Source organism: Amblyomma maculatum, chromosome 1 (assembly GCF_055883805.1).
Source record: "Amblyomma maculatum isolate TAMU_Amacu chromosome 1, ASM5588380v1, whole genome shotgun sequence".
Taxonomy (NCBI): Eukaryota; Metazoa; Arthropoda; class Arachnida; order Ixodida; family Ixodidae; genus Amblyomma; species Amblyomma maculatum.
The window spans coordinates 142,837,185-142,859,942 of NC_139344.1; the positions used below are offsets into that span (position 1 = coordinate 142,837,185).

Consider the following 22,758-nt stretch of genomic DNA (forward strand, 5'->3'; position numbering starts at 1 on the left):
AATTGTGAATGATCCCATGCCCGACGGCACTTTAATACTACCCATTCTTGTTGTGTCACTTAGTACTCGCAGCCGCAGTTGCACAGCGGGCGCAAATATACTGCCATTCTGCACTCCTCTTGGTGTCTCCTGTCCTTTTTCACATTTGTGCTATTGACGTTCTTTCTTTCTTTCTTTCTTTCTTTCTTTCTTTCTTTCTTTCTTTCTTTCTTTCTTTCTTTCTTTCTTTCTTTCTTTCTTTCTTTCTTTCTTTCTTAATTATAATTTAATTATTTGATTTATTTATTTATTCGTTTAATTATTTATTTATTTATTTTTAAGTGACTCCTCCTAATAACTTTCTAAGTGAAAGTTTTTAAGCATTCGAACCGTTGGCTTTCATTTGTTTATAGGTTGAATCAACATAGAGTAGAAAGTGGTCATCATTGTTCTAGGCAACGACTAAAAATATGTCACCAATTTTAACAAAACAAAATACAAGAGGATTCTCCTTTAAACCTACGGTTACATGTGATACAGGTTACAAAGTACATTTTACCTGTGATATACGTTACAAAGTATATTATAACTTGCGCAGTGAATTGCATACTTGTGTGAAAATAAAGTGGTATTATGGTCAGTAAATGACATTTGCTCTTATTTTATCCCAGCAGCCGTTCAGTTTAATGCAGTCATGCGTACACGACCGTAGGGCTGATTTGATGTCCCATAAAATAAATGTTAAACATGCCAAGTCGAAAAATATTTCAACTTGTTTGCGGCATATTTTTTACCTGCCAACTTCTAGAAGGAACATAGAAACAGCATCGCAAAACTTTAGAAATCCACGCCATGGTTGGTTTAAAAAGTATTGCAATTACATCGCAGCTCCCTAAGAAAGCGTGAGCGCGAGTAATTAAAACGTATGTGGTTTTAAAAGACAGTGTGGACTGTGTGAGACCTTGAAAACAAGACTCATCCTGTAATAGCCAAATTTACAAGCGCACTAAAAAAAGAGCAAGGAAAATACTGGTATGCAGAAAATGTTCTCGTAGAAAGCATCTGAAGGCAAACAATTCAGATATTGCTGGTCATATTTCAGCTCTGTTTGAACAAGACCTGCCCAGCTTCTGAGCATGGTGGGGAACTGTTTTAAAAAGTGGTGAACATGGAACGTGACACTTACTTGAAATTTAAGTTCTTAAAGGAAAAGTGAACCTCTACGATGCCCGTCGTTTTGACTCTTGTCCGTAGAATGTCCTGTTCCGTTGGCATGTATTCTTTCTTCCCCAGACGGTCTAAGTCGTCCAAAAAGCTGCGGTGAGGAAAAGTCAAGAAAAGGGTGGTTAGGTATAGAACACTCCTGGTGATGACCGAGTCGAAATTGCAAAGTGCATAGTGGAGAAGATTGATTGTCACAATGGGAAGAACCAGACCTTAGCGGGTAGAAAGCCATAGAAATCAGCTTAGCAGGAAAGGCTTTTATTGAATGAAAACCTTTAAACAGCATATGAGATGCGCGAATGACCTCCGAAGAAAACGTAAAATTTCCATGAGTATCACTGAAAATATGTAAATTTATTTCAGCATGCGAAACCAAATTGCTAAATCAACACTTCAAGTCCAAAATAACAACCTAATTATAAACTAAAACGCAACGTGTATGACCTCTAAACTGACAGTACTTTTGGACGCGACACGAATAAATTACAACACAACGAAAGTGTTATACAAATGAAGTTATAATACTATGAAAGTATCATATCGGGGCCTTAACGTTCAAAAGCGACATCGGCTTCGAGAGACACCATAGTGGGGGCTCTGTAATAATCTAGACGACGTGAGGGGTTGTTTAATCAGCGCTGAAAGCGCACGGTACACGGGCGCCTTACGTTTCGCCTCCATTGAAACGCAGCAGCCGTGTCCGGGATCAAACCTATGTCCTTGGGCTCAGCAGTAGAGCGTCCTTAAAGACGATCCATAACAACAGCGCGACAGACGGGACATAGAAGAACGGACTACAACCACAGAGCGCTGACTCACAACTGAAACGTTTATTAGCCACCAGCCGGTATAAATACTGCCATGGTGGCCATAAAGGAAACAGGCACGCTAGACTTGCGTGAGATTCAAAATCGCCAGTACATTAGGCACGTGTCAACAGGAAAGTGTCACACTTGGGAAAACTCTGTCAGCATTACAGCAGGCACACGCTAATATTCACAATCTAAATAACGATTTTCTTTATCTGATAGTGCGACAGAGGGAGCATTGATACATTTTTCTGAGATCCGAGCTATCAAGTGGGCTTCTGTTATTTCCCTTGGTAGCGTGTCGCGGTTGTTATGGATCACCGTGCACACCAACTCGCCCAACAACTGGTATTGTCGTCCTTAAAGGGACAGAACGCTGGCCAAAATAGATCATAGGATTATGGTGGAGATGAAAAGACCTTGCCTCATATAGTGCATATCGATCGTTAAAATGTCAAAGAAAATAGGCTTTAGAATTTTAATTGGCAATTAAAAATTGCATAAAAACAACCGAGGTGCTATCTAGCGGAGAAACCCTATTATTTTCAGTGTAGTACCTCGCGTGACTATATGTCAGCAAAATATCGCTGATTTTCGTAAGTGCACCTCTGGAAGTGCTTGTCATAATTTATTATATTTTGCGCTCTCTGCACTGCGTCCTCAAATACCCCCCCCCCCCTCCCCCCTCCCCCACCCATTTCGCATCGAGAGAGGCATGCTTTCAGTTGTTGCCACTAGATGGCACCACAGTGCTTGGAATTACGTGTATGAAGCGATGGTAGCGCCCACTAAAACTTTCGTCGACGAGGCTTGCGTTATTGTGCCGTAACAGCCATGAGTTTGAAACTGAAAAGAATGTTACTCAAAGCAAAAAATATCTAATTACTGTCTGGCGAGTGCAATTAATATTTGTTTTCGGTAGGTCTTTTTTGTCGACCATCAACCGTCATTGCGGTCCCAGCCAATGGTTTTCGAGCATCAGACTACATAATAAGGGGCGCATGCACTGATAGAAAAATTCTCGCAAAAAATTTTCTACTGGGTTTCTACCAGAACGGCTATGGAATTGAACATTTTAGACATCAATCTTTCCATTGCGCCGAAAAAACATTTGAGACTTAAATTGCAGTGTTCTGTTCCATTTAACACCCAACCACTCAGCCACACAGGCGGGTTGGCTGGGAAAGCATACGCCCAGAATTTTTTTTAACACTTCGAAATAGTGTGTCAGTAACCATAACGCTGTTTTAGTGGGCCGTTAGTGCAGCTTCCACTCAGCCATTTAGGAGTTGAGTGACGTCAGAAGCCTGCAGGCTCGTTTCACACCAACGTTAGCTAACACACTCGCCTCTGTGTAGGCGGTTTGTGTGACGTTACGGTACCACGTGTTCTGGCTGAAATGGCAAGAGCTGCCAACTTGAGCGACACATTTGAGATGAAAATTTCGGGTAATGATTGGGCTATATTCCCAGTCAGGAATGCTTGTACGACTTTCTTAAACCGGGGCTTTATATCTATGTCCGGGAGTTTTCTGCACGATGAGGTAGATTATGGCAGTATGCCAATAAAGTATCTGCGAACCGAAAGTGAAGTTCTAGCGCACGTAATTACCATCGGGTGTAAGCATGCTAATCATTCATGATATTGTTTTTGCTTATCGTGTTTTTTGACGCTAATACTATGTAGCTGCTTTTATTACGTTCGCTTAAAGTCTGCTCATCTCTAACCACAGCGAGAGCTTTTTAAAGCTAGGCGTGCTTTAGAATATGTTCCTTTTTATGACCTATCATTACAAATACATTTGTATTGTCTGCGTAAGGAACACGATCATCACACATGTTGATTGGAAGGTCACCCATATTTGTTGAAAATAAAAGAAGGTCCGGGACAGAACTGCGAGCAACCACACCACTCGTTATTGGTAGTGAAGGTGCGGATTCATTAGGAGTTGCGTATTGCCCACAACTGTACAGGTATGCATTCAGTAATTAGAAGAAACTCCTCCATAGCTTTCAAATTTTTATTACATACTGCTTTGTGTTATTAGGTCAATTGCTTCAGTTTAATTGATAAAAGTCGCTTTTTCAAGTTGCATTGCATCTATATTTCACTCTATGTTTCTAACATTGTTCTCAAAATCCAGCTGGTTTGATTTTGGGTGAATAATTGGACCATAATTTGAACACTTGAAATAAGAATACAAAAAGATATAGTGGTATACGTGACGGATGTCCTAGCTACTAATCTTTAGCTACAAATTATACTATGTAGTGAAACTAAATTTGTATCGTCATTCCACACAGACAATATTTCTACTCGGCGATTTCAGCGTTCAGAAAATATCATGCGGCAGCGAACATGTTTTGCATCCGTTTGCTACACCTGCAAGTGAGTTTTTAAATATGTGTTCTAACTTTTCTCTAGTACAGCAAGTCAAAATAAACGCGAGAACGGCAATCGTTCTTGGGCTAACTTGCCGTCCCGATCTAGTTTCAAGCATCGTATGCTTAAATAATTGAATGCCCCACTTTGCTCTCTTTCAGATGAACCTCTTACATCTTTCGTCCGTTACTTATCGAAAACAGGTATACACTGCAGTAAGGGCAGCTTCTATGTACTCAATAACGAGCTGTGTACAGTTTAGATGAATAGTTGAATGATTTCTAACAACGTCGTGTTTAGCATTATTGAACATTGTTTATGGATAAATCTAGTGACTTGATGATGTGACTAGTCAGTACGTGCTTGTTCGCACTCCTATTCTGACCAAAACGTGCACAATGCTCTATTAACTACACCCAAGCCTCACAAAAATAATTAATGCTCTCATCCCCCTCCTCCAGATTATATTAGATAATTTGGAATAAATTTCACTGGAACAAAAATATCTAGCTACTACTACTACTACTGATAATAATAATAATAATAATAATAATAATAATAATAATAATAATAATAATAATAATAATAATAATAATAATAATAATAATAATAATAATAATAATAATAATAATAATAATAATAATAATAATAATAATAATAATAATAATAAGTCTGCATGATTTCCTTTTTCCCGAGATGGGGGGGAGGGGGGGGGGGTGTCAAGGAATACAGTTGGCTGGTCACTTCATTTTCCGAATCTACTTGCCATGTATCCTTCGATGAGGGCGCAATAACTTCATGCAGTCTGTTTTCACTTTCTTCACGGCTATGTCGCGGATACATGGCTTCGACGCTCGGCTGCTAAGTTCAAAATCTCGGCCATGGCGGCCAGGTTTCTGTGCAAGCAGCGAGCAAAAACTCCGATTTTCTGAGCGATGCAAGTGCGCGTTCAAAAACTCGAAGTGGTAAAAACCAACCTCGAGCCCTCCTCTACAGCTTTCCTCATAACTTCATCCGGCAGCAACTCGTTTCATACCAGCGCGTTTTTGCGCATTGTCTGAAGCAAGGGCGCCGTCTTTAGTACCAAGCTAGTGACATCCCAATGTGCACGAACCTATTCAGACAAACAAGCGTTGATACTTGTCGCTATTAAGCTGCTCTAAAAAGAAGAGGGAACAAATCGGCGAAAACCGAGCGGTGAATGCTGATCTTAGAGCTCTTACTGTCAAAGAAAAAAACATTGCTTATCTGCTACGGCTACAATTGACATTAAGCCGGTGTCAAATTTCTCTGTAATCTGCTACCTGCTTGTGCACAGTGTTGAATTAAAAAACAAAGCCACGAACTGAAGGTAAAGTGGAAAAAAGACAATCGTGCTGCCTTTTAAGAAGATGTGTTACGTAATGCGCCTTCTAATCCCTTAGTCTAAAAACGACCTGTCGGGAAATTTAACCCACGAGCTCTTGAGCGCACCGAGACATGAAATGTTGATACGCAACATAATACGTATATGGCACAACCCTGACTCCTTTTCATTTATTTTTTTCAGTGTTAGCATGTGGCTGTAAAACGCTATCACGAGAACAAAGAGGGACTTTAGAATCAGGAATTCTGCATATTTCCACCACGAAGGAAGAGTTTCTCTTCAGTTGAATAACTTCGAAAGTTATACATTGCCGTAAACCAATCAAATGTGTTTTTGTTCTTTTTTCGACAGCTGCCGGCATGCGGCTTTGGCACGTGTATCAATTCTGTGTTCTTTATTTGATCATGCTCGTTGTCGCAAGACGCAGCTTTATCAGTTTTTTGTCGCGCAAGATTCTCCGAGATATTTCTCCAAGATTCCGGCCACTCGCGTATATAGTGCTAGTCACTGTTTGCGGTTTTATCTCAATTTTTCTTTGCAGCCTTTAAATCGAGCACTGACGCGTGAAACCGGAATTCCTAGTTCGACGACCGAAGAGCACGTTTGTTGCTGTCGCCGCCGGCGAGTTGCTTAGTTCTTTTGCGGGCGCAAGTCAGCCAAATAAAGAGTTAATTTCAGTACTATCACGCATGTATCCTGTTTTGGTGCCTACGGCCTTGTAACCACTACGTGACAATATTACTGTTTCAATAGGCTTATGAATAACTTTTAAATAAAACAAAGTATTTCTTGATTTCGAGTCATTAAAGAACTAGTAATAAATCAACGTGAAGAGTTACTCTGAAAAGATCGAGTGTGCGAGCGGCGGCGCTTCTAACGAAGCCTGGTGAGCATATCCCAGCTGCGCATGCGCAATTATTGGCCTCCGTGATCGGTGCTGCCGGTGCTAATCGCGGAGGCCATGTGCAGTTGCATTTTCGTGACAGGCGTATGCGACAGACAGATAACGGCAGCTCTCAAGTATCCACATGGCCACTTCGCAGGCGTCTGCATCTCCAAAGGAGGTTTTTAACCAGTCAGAGACAAATTTCAACCACTCCTAAGAAGGGGCCACCACATGTGAAAAAGGCGTATTCCTTACCGCAAAAACTTGTAAGCAGTGCATGAGTTCAGCAGACGACGGCTCGATGCCATGCATTTCGTATACATTAGTATCTTTCTTTTTCGTGAAGACATTTACTCTCTTTTTTATAACTTCCGCGCTAACTTCCTGCGATAATTTTGGCATGATTATAGCAGCTACAACAATAATTACCAACCACCATGCACTAATACAACTCAGTGTGTCTTTAGTGTTGGCCTCGACGCGATCGGAGCCCGTTCTTAGGGTTTATTTCAGTTGATAAATAATATAAGGCTTATTGCGGAGCTCCAATTTGTTCTGCTGAACCGATTTAAAACGGTCCCCAGATCATAAATGTTCTAGCCGTGCTATACGTAGCGTATACAACTGCACTGTGCTCAAGTAAAATAGTAAAATGCTACTCTCATTCGGCTTTAGCTGTGTGCTGACTAGACCAACTGTTCCTGCAGCCGGACTTTACGGGGAAAGCTCATTCCTAAATCTGAAATTTGGAAAACCTCCCTAAATAATGTCTAGAATTGATGGGCGTAAATTATGTAAATGCTATTTCATTTTCTTATTGGCAAATGGAATCCCATAATAACTAGCCTCCCCCCCACGCACCACAAAAGTTGTTACTTCTGGCTTTGAGATTCAAACAAAGCCTTTCTTTTTCTCATAAATTCATCTGCGAAGCTCCTTCGTATATTACTCACTTGCATCATGGGAAATGTTATGGAGACAATGGTGCTCACTCCCCTAGAGTGGCACCTAATACACGGTCACCATCCACACCCTGCACTCATTGGCTTGTGAAGTGTGTGTGCTGTCAAGAAGTTACTGCGCACATATAACAATACCAATATGCAACTACGCACTATAGTAGGTGCTGATAAAAAGGTGCATTTGACAATAGCTCCCAAGGCACAAACCTAGCAAACTTTCAGGACATCCGACCAGGAGGACCCTTATTAAACTATATATGAAAAAAAAAAATCTGATTGTCCGACCGAACTGTAAGGCTCATTGGCGCCAAAAATCAGCCCTCGTCCCCTGTCTCTATCAAACGGGGCACAGGCCAATGTTCTATTCTATCCTCTACGTTGTTTAACTTAAAAACCTTTCGGTTAAACTTGCCACCGTTTCCCATCTTCAACATGCCATGGATGCGGATAATAACACGGTCTGATGTACCCTGGCTATCCAAGGATCCCAAGAAGGTATCGTGCATTAATGTCTGGACCTTACGAAATCCCACTCTGCCGGCGTAGAGCTCGAATGCTCCCCGAAAAATCAGCCTATGCTGTTGCTTTCAACCACAAGAGATGAGTCGCTAATGCTTACCGTTCTCCCATTATTCGAAAACTGATAACCTTCCTATTCCACGCTAGACACATATTCGCATCTAAAGCTTCGTCTGGCGGAATGATGGCAAAAGCTCGGTGTGGACATCAACATTGTTCTGGCAAATAAATAACATGCCCCACATACTCAAACCTATTACCCGTAAATGTCATGCACTCAATGAACACGAGCTCCGCAAGATTGTTGAAGCATTCGTGTTTTCACGAGTCATGTATGCTTACCTGCATCTCTACCTAACGAAAACTCAAGTCAATAAAACTGAAGCAGCCTTCCGTAAATGATCACCCGGAGATAGGTGTCCTAGGATTCGCAGCTATCTTATTCGTGCTATAAAAGAAGACCAGCGCGCATGAAGGATCTCTACATTGCTGCTTTACCTCCTTCGGTAAAAAAATCACATGGACACAACATGGCGCACCTTTAATCAATCCCGGATTTTTAAACATCCTTTTGAACACCTCTCCCAAATCAACATCCTGACTATATCCCGCATACACAGACCTGAAGAAGGATTCAGCACACCGATAAGCCACAGCATGTCATCTCAAGACCCCATCTCATCGAGTTTCCAACACCAATGCAACCTTCGCTGACCCCAACGCTACAACGTTGTCTGTTGGCCCCCTCCATCACAAAGTCCGTCAGCACACCGGTTTTCGCGATGCGATTTCAGCTCAAATACAAGCAATAACTGAAGCTTTTTTTCACCCCCATTACCAAACTTATCACAGCGGAGATGGACGGACGAAATGCACTCGGTGATTTCGCCGCCAACATGCTTCCAGGGCATACTCACGCCAAGCTAAACACCCACCTTCCCCAGCACCCAAGCTTGCAAATACTTCTTGCAAGTACGCCCTCGCTCGCAGCACGTCTTCTCCTTGGCCGGATAATTACAACCTCCACGATAAGAGGCTATGCACCAAAGACACCAAACATATTAGACAACGGACAGCGACTGACCAGCTGACTCCTTCCCACACCTTCTTCACATCTTATTAGAAAACTATATTCGTTAAAGAAGTGTAGATAAATTATCTACCTTGGGGCCTGCACAACCACCACATACTCAGACACTCATGGTCACCCCCCTCTGCAGGCACATATGTGACGCCTGCACTGGCAACATACACATATCGGACCTACCCACGAACAACTCAATCACCACACTACCTCTATCGCAAATTCCCCCCTCCCCCCTTTCTCTATTTTTCGGAGAGCTGATCAACTCCTCACTGTGTGTGACCGATTTCACCCACGTCTTAGATGCTGGGATGCCCCACGCGTATACTTGAGGTGTTGCCCGAACCAGGATTAAAAAATAGGCGTTTTACCCCACTAGCTCTTCTAAGAATAAGGCAGCTCACATAACGAAAGTAAAATATTAGCTTTAACGGGTAGTGGCTCTGTACATAAGCAAGAGAACCTTTCTTGCCTACGCGCGCACTATTAACAATCCACTTATAATTTCAGCCAACATTGCAACACAGGAAGGAAAGACACCAGGGCGCCTGACTGCTGATCTAAAGACACGGGTTCGGTCCCGGCCGTGGCGGCCGCGTTTTAATGGGATGAAACGCCGTGTACTGTGCGATGTAATGGAGCGTTGAAGAACCCCACGAGGTCAAACTTTCTAGTGCCCGCCACTGAGACGTCCCTAACAGGCTGATCCGATATGGGACTTAAGCCCTATAATACCAACCCAAACAAATAGAGGGAAAGTAAGATACCATAAAACAATCCTTAAATACAAATGTAATCAAGGTAATCGGAGCTAGTTAGAGTTTGCAACGCGAAATAGTTTCTCAGAAAGAAAGCTATGTAAACTGTTTGTGCCAGTGTCTCATTTCTTAGAGGTATACCCTGCAAGTAACTTACTCGGCAACTATTTGTGGACTTGTCGAAAAGTTGGCTCGACCTGCGAACTGAGGCTTCCCCCTCTACCCTTGTTCAGTGTTCCTTGATACCGTGTTATCCATCTTCTTCCTCTCATTCTACCTGGATTACTCTGCAACTGTCTGAGATAATTAGCGCAATGGGAAGAAGTGTCCACGCTTTAGCCAAACAGGTGAACCAGTTTTGTCAAAATAAGGTTGGTTCCTTCCCTAAAACAGTCCCGATGGGCGTTCGCGCGCTTGGCTTCAGCGAAAGCTTACATTTTTCTTGGCATAACACGTGAAAACTGGCATAAACATATGCGTAAGGCATACAATTTGTGTTATATGTTATTAAAAATTAAATTCTATGAACAATCCGCATATAACCCTGCGGTTTGCTTTATGCAGGTATCAATGTTTTATTCTTGCTTGCGGTCTTTGGTTATGCTATGCAACTGCGTATGCCAGTTCTCATAGCAGCCAGCTTTCAGGAACAGGTGGTGCTAGAAATAAGCGCGCGTGTTTCCTCTCGGGCATGCTGTTCAAGAAAGAAAGAAAGAAAGAAAGAAAGAAAGAAAGAAAGAAAGAAAGAAAGAAAGAAAGAAAGAAAGAAAGAAAGAAAGAAAGAAAGAAAGAAAGAAAGAAAGAAAGAAAGAAAGAAAGAAAGAAAGAAAGAAAGAAAGAAAGAAAGAAAGAAAGAAAGAAAGGAAAATGGAGCGCTAGTAGGACATCCCGTTTGCATCATTACTCTCAACGCGGTGCGCTAACTAGCTAATGAAGAGATAACTCGCAGCATTGCTGGCTTTCTGGCTTTTCCTTTGTAGCATGAGAAAACAACACCCCTACTACCGAAGTCACAGGTTGCTTACACAGGCCAGATATCCTCACCAAAAACGATCGTAAATGGTTGCTACTAGACCATTCGCGAGGTTGACTTCCCGTCGCACACACGCTGCACCTAAGTGCATGACGCTCAATAGATATAAAATACGTCGACAATGGCAATTCTTCATGAATATATTTCATGTGCCATTGATAGACACTGAAGAGCCCAAGTGGCCTAAAAGGCCACGAGGCACTGCTGGATTTTCCGCCGTTTGCAGGATGTTATGTCGTGTGGTGTGGTGTCAATATTCATCGGTCAGAGCTTCTCCCGAAAGGACAGGATCTCCTGATCCTTGACCGGCTGGTGGTAATGCACTTCGCTCACCAAGACACATCTGCAGTGCAACGTCCGTTAAGCCTGGGTGGGTATATAAATAAAATATCGAGCTGTTCTGACTACATTACGCATTAAGCATAAACTGGCTGCTTGATACCGTTCTTGCATTAACTGCTGCAGTCCTAAAAAAATAAAAAAAAATAAAGCGAAGGTGGTTCTTACCGCCTTTCATACGCCTCCATAACTCAAACGTCATGTTTAAGCTGAGCTCTAAAATAACATCAAATAGGTCAGACGCCCACATGACTCCTGGTAACTCCTAACCAGCCTCATTCTTGTGGTTGGCTTAAATACTGAATGGCGTTATTTTGGAAAGTTTCTTTTTTTTTTTGCGTCACTTTTAAAATGAGTCCATATTTTAGACGGGAAAACAAGCTGGTCGTAGACGCTTGTCAGGCACTCCAGATATAGATTATCGTCAGCGCTGCACCATTATCAATGAGTTTTCATATGTAATTCGGTCTGAAAGGGCACAGCTTTTCGAAATTTGTTTTCATTAACGGCTGGGACTAGTGGCTGAAAATATAGCACGTCCTTTGTTAGGCTCCAGAAGAATATATAATCACGGCAAATTCAAAAGCTGCTCAGTACGCAACCGTTCCCCTCATCCCCTTAGAGAAAAAGGAAAAGAGGAACAGCGGCGCGTGCCATTCATTTCCCGACGTCGGCTCTCCTGTCGGAGTAAAGACCGCGATGACCATTATGCCTCTAAACTGACACTCATCCAGAGCCGCTTTGTGAACTCAACCAGAATGATGGGATCAAAACACACTTAAAGTGTAGTGGGTTTTGAGAGTTGAAGCCTGCCATGAATCGGGGAGGCTCAGCGCAGTTCGAAGTGGATGGAAGCTCTGTCGACACGCTTCATCGGGCAAGAATCGAAAAAAAATTTGAGCGCCGAGTTTCTAAAAAGACCCTGTCCTATCAGATGGTCAGACCCGTCGGTCGCTTTGAGGAGGCCTTGAATAAAACCTGCTCTTGTTTTCCCGTCTCCTGAACGCGCTCCAACAAGGTAGTGGAAACCGCAGCAGGCGTTCACTGTATGGCTTCACTGCGATCCGGCACCGGATTCCTTGCTGCTATAGTTAGCTCGGCGGAGGCGTTCATCCCAGTCGCTGACAGAGGAGCTCTTGGGGACCATTTGGGAAGAGACTGGTGACGTCACGAAGCTCGCGTCGAACGCTGCTCGTGTCTCCGTTGTAACTGGGCAATCTTGCCGGGCCGATGGGCAAGAAGCGCAGCCCTAACGAGCAGTGGGGGAATCGCGCGGCCGTCGCTGAGGCAACTCACCCGGGACCTCTTTGCCCGCGCCGCATTGGAAACGTGGTTCGTGTGATGAAGGGGGAAGGAGGGGAGGGGGGGGGGGGGGGGTCTATTACGTGGCCACCTTCAAATCTGCCTCTATATGCTCCTGACCACGGCAGGCACCGCGGTAGCCGGGCATCACATCATCGCACAGCCGGCGGAAGGTTACACCAGTCCATCTCATTCGCAACGCGATGTCACCCAGTTCAGGCCGATTCAAGCGGCTCGGGATAGGTGAGGACTAGAGCGGAGGAAGGCACGATCCGGGTACCGAAAGTAAGCCAGGAAGAGCAAATGAGACAGCTGCTTTAAAAAAAAAGTAATGCTTCAACATAAGGTGAAGCCTAAAAGAGGCTATAAGACAATAGAAAAGCATGCAGTTAACAAATACACCCAGCGTTTTCATGGTGAGATTAAAGGTGTTTATCGGTGGGGAGAACAGAAACTCGCTAATCGTCGACCCTTTACAAAAGAAATTCAAGGTAAACAAAGCACGCGGAAGAGTTGAGGTAGGATACCCCACAGAGGTGCTGGCGAAGCTCGTTTGTGGCACAGGCGTCATAACTACCTTAGCTACTTGTCAGATAAAAAAAGCTTGAAGCCGTAAAAAGCAGTGCAGAGCCGGACATTGTCACTTTTTAAAACCGATGGAATTAATGATGAACATATAGAGGTTAGAATGATGACTTGGACTCTATACTGATTAGTGCAAATTTTTATCTATTCATGCTAATTTTTCATTCTTCTAGCTGCGTTATAAATGTCATTTTTTCTTCTAGTTGTCAAGGCCCCTCGAAAAATAAAAGCTAGGAATAAATACAGTTCGCGAATTGGGAAACTTACAACCGTATATAAAAACAAGACAAAGTGGGAGTACTGTAATTTCAGGAACATTATCCTGGACTATCATGTATCTGTACTAGTCGAGTCTTGCCTTTAGAACGACAAGCGTACGGATGAGACTTGGAAAGGACATGTGTTCCGCCCTACTTTTCGATCAGTCTAAGTGTAACAGTTCGTATTCTCATTATGAGGCTGCTTCTATGTACTGCCTGTCGCGTGGGCCAAGGAACGTTTTTTTCGCTGCAGGCTTCTTTAGATATACGTAGCTTCCCGCCTCAGCTTTACTGCTACAAGTAACTGTAATAGACATAAGGCCTTCGCCGCATAACAGAGTAGTAAAAATGCTACACGGCCGGAGGATTGTGCGTCGGTAGATGCGCGCTCACGTTGGAGCTAGAGGCAGTGCGCACAGCCAGCGTTTTCAAGGTTGTTTGTGTACTCACTACTTGGCGGAGTCGTTGAGCTGGTACTCGTTGGAGCGCCCGAAGCACTCTTGTACCCCGGAGTCTGTCCATAGCCTCTTCATGGCGCTGAGCAGTTCCTCAGAAAAGGGCTCCGTGTCCTCCATGCGGGCCACGACGTCAAACACCATCTTGGCGTCCGCCTGCACCGGTGCACAGCAGCGCGAATAAGAACGCGCGAGCCACGTGTACCACAAAGAGAACGCACCCGGACCACCGGCACTTTGCATGTCAGCCAAAACATTTCAGCGAAACAAGGGATGAGGGCTGTGTACTGAAGCAGAAGATCGTTGGTTGATATATTTAGTTAGTTATTGGACCTAAATTATCAGTCAGAAAATCAACGGACAAGCCTATGTCCTGCATCGGATGTAGTTGATGTGATAATGATTAATATTATTATTATAACAAAGTAATCCATAAGAAATGACAGAGGATGATGAAACACCAAAGGAACAAAAATTAGAAAGCTCAATGGGCACTGGAGCAGTGCAATTGCCGACATAACTTACGGACAGCGTCCAATGCTTTTTAGAATGCCAGCAATACTTAAATACAGGAGGAGGGAGGGGAGAGAGCTGGGTAGCTTTTGGAGGGGCAGCCAGAACCATGTTTTCAAAATGGATGCTGTCGACCATAGCTGGTCGCAAAAAAAAAAAAAAAAAAAAAAAACAATCAAATTTGTTTTACTGCAGACGACTTCATGCTTACGGAGAGGCGGCTGCAGTCACCCCCTAGTCCCCCTTGTGCTCCTTAAATATCCACAAATTAAGGTGTAAGCAAGCTATCGAACAGCGATGAAGCCAACGTTCGTGAATACAGTCCCACAGTTTCCTAATTTCTTACATATGTGCGTTGCTCTTAAATACTCGGTCGAACTTTGTGTTTGGTGTGCCACGTTACTTAATACAAACAGCTCTCGTACCCTATTTAATATTAAATAGGGCCTTACTACCAGTTTGAAATCTTAATGCCATGAAGGAGGAAAGAATGCTGAAATAAAATAAGCCGTATTTCAAAGGCACTTGCTAGCAGAAATCTCGAAATCATCGAGACTTCGTTGCTACCCTGGAGTTCCGCCGTCCAGAACGCTCCGTTGCAAAACTCAGGTTAGCAGAGATAATGATGGCACGTCAAAAGCAAAAAATAAAGATGAAATAAAGTAAAATAGAGAGAGGGATTGGTCTGGTTGCGGCCCCGGCGCAGCGCAGCCTATCTGGATGCCAGCGCCGCGTATCGATCGGCGGGAACGCGTCGAAGAGGATAAGAAGCGCTGTTGTGTACTCTGCGCAGAGATGGCGGTACCACTTTTCTCTCTCACTCGAAGCGCTCGCTTGTCATTCGCAAAGGGCTTCGCTGCGGGCCTCTCTCGTTTTTGTTTCACTGGAAGAGCTGGAACGACTTGCGCGACACATGGCGACAAAAAGGAGCACGGGGGGCAGCGGGCGAAGAAAGAAATGGAATGCAGTTGATATGTATGTATATATATTTTCCCTGCTGTCTTCGGATGCACTGAAGCTTGTCAAGCAGGCAAGAAACGCTCCCCTCTGCGTCGTATGTTTTTAGCCTTCAGCGTCGCCCTTTACCTTTATTCTGGGGCTCTGATATGCAGGGCAGCTAATCGAAGAGGAAGACATTTCATAGCAAACAAACGGCTTCTATGGTGGGCGCCAACCTACTTCTCTGCCGCGGACAACATGCTCAAAGAACGAAACACGACCGGTATAGGAAATGATTTGAAAATGCCCAAAGTGAACTCTTACTGGATTAACCACCTGCTGACGTCACTTGCTACAAGCAGTGGGTGTGCTGAAAGTCCGAAGTGCCAGCCTATCCATCCACAATTGCCCGAACTGGACTGCTAGGTGCCTACCTGGCCTATGTGCACCAGTCGTTGCTCATACATTGTGCCAAACTAGGCTGCTGATGACGCTAGTCAGACAAAAAGAAAACATGCTACATGTACTTTGGTTTAAGCCAAGAGAATTCAGCCACTACTGAGGGCCTTAAAGGCTCCTTTTTGGTGACGAAACAACGATGAAAGCGTTTCTTCAGTCACTGCGCTGACAAAGAAGTAAATGATCTTTAAACTGGACGTTCTGACAATGTGATGTGGCGTGAGTAACTTTCGCGGGGTTTCCACCGCCGCGCCGATGAGTGTCAATAGGGCCTTGTTCAGTAATTTAGAGAACTTAACGAAAACCAGTGATCACCTGCAGTATCTTGCCCAGTCAGCGCTTTCAAATGCCTGGTGGGCAGGTGTTTCAAGGAATCCTCCGCAATTAGATAATGCAGAAATTAATCCGAACATACTTCATACGGCGTCCACAAACATAGTCTTTTTTTCTTTCATTAGGGCGCAAGGCACCAGTCATTATGCGCACAAGCTGCGCCAGAATTTAGCGCGATGACGTTGAAGTTGCATCCCCAGAAAATCCGGCATTGGCGCTGTGAGCGAGAGATCACGGACAGCTGGCACGGCCGGGCACATGTTGGCCGTAGGATTGCATAGCATCGACTCGCTTCTTAACTCGGGTTTCTCAACTCAGATAGGAGGATGAGGGGAATCAATCCGTTTAGTACCAGTAAATAAACAAGCTTTGTACAACAAAAATCCTCAAGTCCGAAATTCAAGCCCTCATGTCAGTGCGCACAAGATCGCGATCATATCAGCGACCCATTCACGTTATCGCGTTCTACTATTAAGGCAGAGCTTAAGCGCCTCCCTAAATTTTAACCCAAGTTCATTAACACTTCTTTTTGGGCGAGTTGGTTCATTTTTGGAAAACTTTGATAGAGCGCAAACACACACGACCACTAAGGACAAGAGACGAGACACAAGCGCCGAGTTATTCTTGGCACAATAACTGCTAAAGCTGATTGCACTTTATCGTGCCTAAATTTTTCGATGAGTGGTTCTCACGTTAGCTATCCTGTCGTGACCCATGATAAATAGTTGGCCCCTTGCCCACAAAGAATAAAGATGGATGAAGCGCTCCCTGAGTATATAGTCCTGTCCCTATTGTATTTTTGTCCTGTGGAGAAAGGACAGAGTATCTAGAAATGAATGTCCAAAAAAGGAAAAATAAAGAGAGAATGCACCAAAACAACAAATGTTCTTAGCGGCATTAACATCATGCTTTACTATCAGCCGGAATAAATTCCAAAAGCTCTGATTGGACTGTGACTGCAAAATGGCGAGCCAGCAGGAATGTGCGAAAGGATGCTTGCTATTTTTCTCCTTTTATACTCCGAAAAAAAAAAATAATTAGAAATAACAACTCAAACAACGTAGCCGAAAAAAAAAAAAAAGCTGGGGGCTTACAGCCGAATTTCGACAGATAAGTGAGGGCATAAGCTTAATGTGAGCTTTATGGAGTTATTTATTCTGTAATATGCAAATTAATTTTAAAAATGCCAACGTCGTGCAGTAAAAACATTTCCAGCCGATTTGCGTAGTTAATCAAATTCGAAGTAGGTGCACAGCACTGCTTACCCCGTCTACGCTTTTCTATGCATTGTACAGTTTGGCATCGTTTGTGGAGCTTAACGTCCGAAAACTACGAGAGACGTAGTAGTGGAGGGCTCCGGAAATTTCGACCACCTGGGGTTCTTGAACCTCACACAGCCAATGGGCGCCTTGCTTTTGATCTCGTTCGAAAAGCGGTCGCCGCGCATTTCACAGTTTGTTATGCTTCGTTTTACTTTGATAAACGTTCTGATGCATATGGTTCCACTCTGTGTACACTGTTTATTTAATTTTTAACACTTAATGCAAATGAACGAGTCCAGTTTGTTTTCATTTTTTTTGTTTTTTGTTACATTTCAGTGCAGCCGACATAACACAGTTTTCCGATCTGAGCATCGGCGTCTGCAACTGTGACGCGCGCTAACCCTCTCACTGGTTGCCGGCTGTCGTGTTCGAACGCGAACGCCAGCAGCTGCTTTTCGATGGAGACGAAATAGAGAGGTGTCCGTGTGCGGTGAGATGCCAGTACACGTTAAAGATTTCGAGGTGGTCCAAATTACTTCGTAGCCCTCCACTACGGCACCTCTTTCTATCTTTTCGTGCTCACTCTCACCTTCATCCCTTCCCTTGCGGCCTGATTCAGGTGCCCATGGAGACGTATGACAGATATTGAGCCTTTCCTTTCCTACAAATCAATTCGCAATTTAGTTTTACGAGCGCTTCATGCGTTTTAGCTGAGGAGAAGGCGCAGCGGCCACAGATGCAACCAATGAGAGAGCCGGGGCGTGTCACAGCTACGGATACCGCGGCCGTCACCCGGCAGTGTTGTACAAGTCTCCTCACTGCTAAGCTGCGTGATGCACTTCGCCACCTACTCTTTAGCCACTTTAAGTTCAAGCAGAACAAGAGAGAGAGACAGAGAGAGAGAGGGTGAACGGCTCTGCACAGACATCGGCGAAATTCGTGCTTGCTGCTAGTAGCGCTACGCACTAAAACTGATTACGGTGTAGTGGACGAAGTTTATGTACTCCCTCAAGAAGATGCTAATACTTGATCCCTACACTGGGCGTTTCAGCGAACATATTTAACATAATTATTGAAAATAGACAGCTTGAAATGCCCAGGAGCAGGGCCTCAGATACACGGACGAAATTTACGGTAAAAAGTCTTCTCTCTAAGTAGTTAAATATCTTAATCTCACTAAATAACTCCTTTTTTACCCAGTTCGGCGCTTAGTGCCATGGACATGACTATACCGTATCTGTTTTTGAAACCAAGATAAATTCACTTTCACTGAATTCACTTTGAACGTGAGAAAACTCAGCGCTTCTTTTATTTTTGATTTTTTTTTTTTTACTCAAAACAGAAACTGAGCGCATTAGGCGCGCTGGAAGCACGACGTACACTGATGACCTGATACAACGACGACGGCGCCAAGTTTGGATTTCCCGCTCTAATGTGGCGTGTAACCTTATTTTGATCAGTAACTCTCAAAACTGGCTGCCCCTTTTATTGCACCAAGCTGCATGACGCCACATAACGGTGTATGCAGTTGGAATCGGACTCTGCAGTCGCTGCAGCACGACATCGGCGGACTCTGCATTGTTACCGAGCCTCCTGAGTTTCTAGGACGCTCAGTTCTGGCTTCGTGCGGAAAAAGCGCCGTTTTTCTTTCCGGGCTGTAGGGCTTTAAAAATGTTTTTTTTTTCTCTTCATTCCGAAAACCGATATCTGATCCCCTTGTCCCCAAATTTGAACTATTCTTCGGCACTGGCAATCTGATTGGGTTAATTGAATTATTATCAGAGAGAGTTAGCTAATTAGCTACAAATCTTTTTCGAAAATTTCTCTTCCGAATTCCCGACTAATAAGAATGTTTGAAGCTATTTACTGAAACAACCAGCATTTTACCTTAAACTATCAAACAAGCAATTATGGTTGTCCTTTGAACAAACTTTTAGAGCTCGTGTCTTGTACGAAGTGAATTTGTTATTGGTGTTGTTGTTGTTGTTGTTTTAGAATGTTTACTTTCTTTTATGGGCGACGAAGACCTCTCAACGCAGACAAAAGACAGCGAGATCAGCAGTCTACTCAAGCTGGTGCATAAGAATAGCCAACACCATTGCTTTTAGCACTATGCAGTTGTCCTTACATACGCCACTCGTGAAGTCCTGGATTAAAAAAGAAACAACAAACTGTGCCCTCACCCTGTGCTTGTGGCACTCATTTATGGCAATGCGTGAAATGAACAGCAGAGCCTCAGAAATCGCAACCTTGAAAATTACCTTACCTTAAAAAAAAATTACCTTAAATTACCTCTGCCCTCACTCACCCCAGACTTCCGGTCCTCTCTCGCCCTGTGGCTGTTAGCCGCTGCGCTGTTAACGTAACTCTTTTCTTCTAAACGATTCGCCACGAATCCAATATTTTTTATACCCTCTTCGTTCTAGGTAAGTAGGACCTCTTATTGTAGATATAACGCTGGTAAATTGAAGCTGAAATATCTTTTTCTTGATGGCGTCAAGTTGCTTTGCGATTTTGATACAATTTTTAACATGTCGTTGTAAACAAGAATCACATTTCAACCTTTGCCCTTACCTGTCCGAACAGTGTCTTAATAGCGGTAAGGCTTACTGGTTCATTTTTCAGCGTTTCCCAGCATTAGAAAAGAACGTATTCAGTTTGCCTGATTTCTTGACGTCGTTAAAGCTGATTGAATGTCTGTCGTTAAAGCACTGTCCCCATACAACGTTTCCGCAAATAAACCCATCCTTGTGGGTCCAAAATGTGTATGTTATAAAGATAATTTTTCAATCAAACGTTACTCTTCTGCTTTGAAAGCATAAATGTATAAAATTAGCTATACGTAGTTTAAAAATAAAACGCAATGTACAAAAGATATGAGAAGTCTTTTTAAAAAATGTCTCGTGATTACGGCTCAAAAGCAAACTGATCTGCCCTAAAACCCCGATGAAGAGAGCACTCACTGATGCAACGTTTTTGTTTTTGCACTGCCATTATTGCTTCCTTGTCGCTGCGTATCTGTAGAGTGCGGAGATTCATTTAAATGATACGTGTGTTCTTCGCTAGTGACATGTCTTGGCAAAATTTGTTATCACATTTTTTCCACAGACTTTGAAATGTTGCATGTTTGCTTTATCACATCAAATCTATCGCTCTTTTTCACGTGAAGAATACTTGCTCCTGATTTCAAGTGCGCCATGGATAACATGATATTAAGATTTACGCTTCTTTGCTTTGTTAGCTGGATATGCTGTATGAACTCTGTACTAAAAAAAAAAAAAGCCCTTAGAAACAAACCTTACGATACATCTCTGTTATCATTTGGCAATATTTCTGAAAACATTGGTCTTGGCTGCTTCCGTTAATTGCTCGTACCGACAGCGGGGCTCCCACGTTTTTGAAGCTCCAATTTCATGTGCCTTTCCAAGCATGGATGACAATATGAGATTAATTCAATGTTTTTCTTATTGAATCGAGCAGATAAAACCTCGTGGAAGTTGATACTTGTGCCAAGACTCAAAATAATGAAAAGGTGAGGGGAGATGTTTTTGTTCTGAGCGGAAAGAAATTGCGCCATACTTGCAGAAACATGTATATGCTTTCTACTGCGGAGCAGATATTAAGTTTAACGTTTAGCTTAACACGCCGGTTCAAACTGTTAAATTTGAACGATGACACTAAATATTCCAGTCTATGTAATCCGATCCGGACCGCTTCTGGACAAGCGACTTTATTCAGTATGTTGAAAAATGACTGTATATCTTAGTAATTCAGTAGCACGTTTTTGCCAACTACTCGGTACCTTTTTCGACGGAATAAAATAAACACATAAAACAAGGACAAAAGGCAAAGGAGCGAACAAAATACCGTTGGCGCCGTAATATTACATTCTTTCCTTCGCATTTTGACCTCGTCGTTTTGCGCAGTTTTTTCTTTCCTCAAAATTGCACTTTTGTTTTTGATCCGCTGCTTCTGTGAGATGTATGGAAAGAGTACTTTTAAACTGCACATGAAACCGGTGAACGTGTACCGATCGCGGCAAACATGGCGCCCTAGGTACCGCCTTTGTTCGCGGTGGCTCGTGTCACCCTCGTGACTCGTGACGTCCTCCGCATTATCGATGCCTGAGTTTGCAGGAGCATGCGGTTGCTTTGTGCTAAAGATGACGCCCATTTGCGTTGTGTTTGTCAGACAGAGATGATTGCTTTACCCAACCCACTCGATCAACAGCCTCCCATTTGTCGCTTTCGTTTTTTCAGTTGCCGAAGAGATTCACTGCTTTCCAGGCACTTCTGAAGGTAGTGGGCATACTCTGAACGTTTTCCTGCGAGGAGCAGTGTAACGGACAGAGTTCTTTACCGGTTGATTGAAGGTCGACCTTGAAATTGCACCACGGAGTAGCGTGACATTCTGTGGGAGAGCACTTCAATTTCTTTTTCTTTGCTTGCTGGGAAATTTGTAATGAAAAGGTCTTTAAATTTGATTACGTTTTTCGACATACGAGTGCACTTTCACGACATACCAGTGCACTGAAAGTACACTCGTATGTCGTATGTAAGTGCGCCCGTATAAAGATTTTATTCTTATATTACCTCACTGGATACATATATGTTTTTTTGTTTCGTGTCTGTCTCAAGATATATGTGTTTATTGAGTCAAAAAGCAGAGAGCTCGACCGGTAAGATAATTATCTGGCCGGCTACTCTGCATTAGGGAAGGAGAAGAGTAGAAGAACGAGGAACGTGACGGGTGACGATATAATTAGAAGAGGCATTAAAAATAGAAAATTCATAAAAAGTACGCAAGTGCTGTAATGAGTCGAGTTCCATGTGGCTCAAGAGTAAATCCTTCGAGAGAAGCTTCTCGTCTATGCACTTCAAAGAAGTGGCTAGCGTTATGATTTCGCGCACATACACTGTAAAACCACTAATATATTCTCCACCGTTTCCCTAACTCTACAGGTAAAAACTTCTGAGGAGTCTGTCTGTCCAATTAAATGCAAATATTTGCGCTTAAAAACGACGTTTAAATGCAGTTTATGGAGCAAGCATGCTTGATGGCACGGAATGTCACGCGGAGCAGATAATTACAGTGTTCGATTTAGTTTTCTGAAACGGATAGTTTGGGCGTCTGGCTATGCCCAGGAAGCCACGCGGTATTTGCTCTTAAAAAAGGCACAACTTTTTGGAGACCATTGATGAGGGCGCTCTGCTTCAATATTGGCTTGCTTATTTCCATCGAGCAGGCAGTATGCAGGGATTCATTGAAATATTATCCTGTGGCCTTCAGCATGGGCAGATGTAAGGAGC

At 43.3% G+C, this 22,758-nt stretch overlaps 1 protein-coding gene across 1 annotated transcript in view; it reads right to left on the minus strand.

Moving 5' to 3' along the window:
- Galphao (G protein alpha o subunit) overlaps nt 1–22,758 on the minus strand; it is a 128,228-nt gene that overhangs the window by 12,328 nt on the left and 93,142 nt on the right. The window contains exons 4-5 of the mRNA XM_084589153.1: nt 13,939–14,099; nt 1,166–1,294 (exon numbers count right to left, since the gene is read on the minus strand). Coding sequence (XP_084445279.1) covers nt 1,166–1,294; nt 13,939–14,099 — 290 coding nt within the window. The remainder of the gene's footprint in view (nt 1–1,165; nt 1,295–13,938; nt 14,100–22,758) is intronic.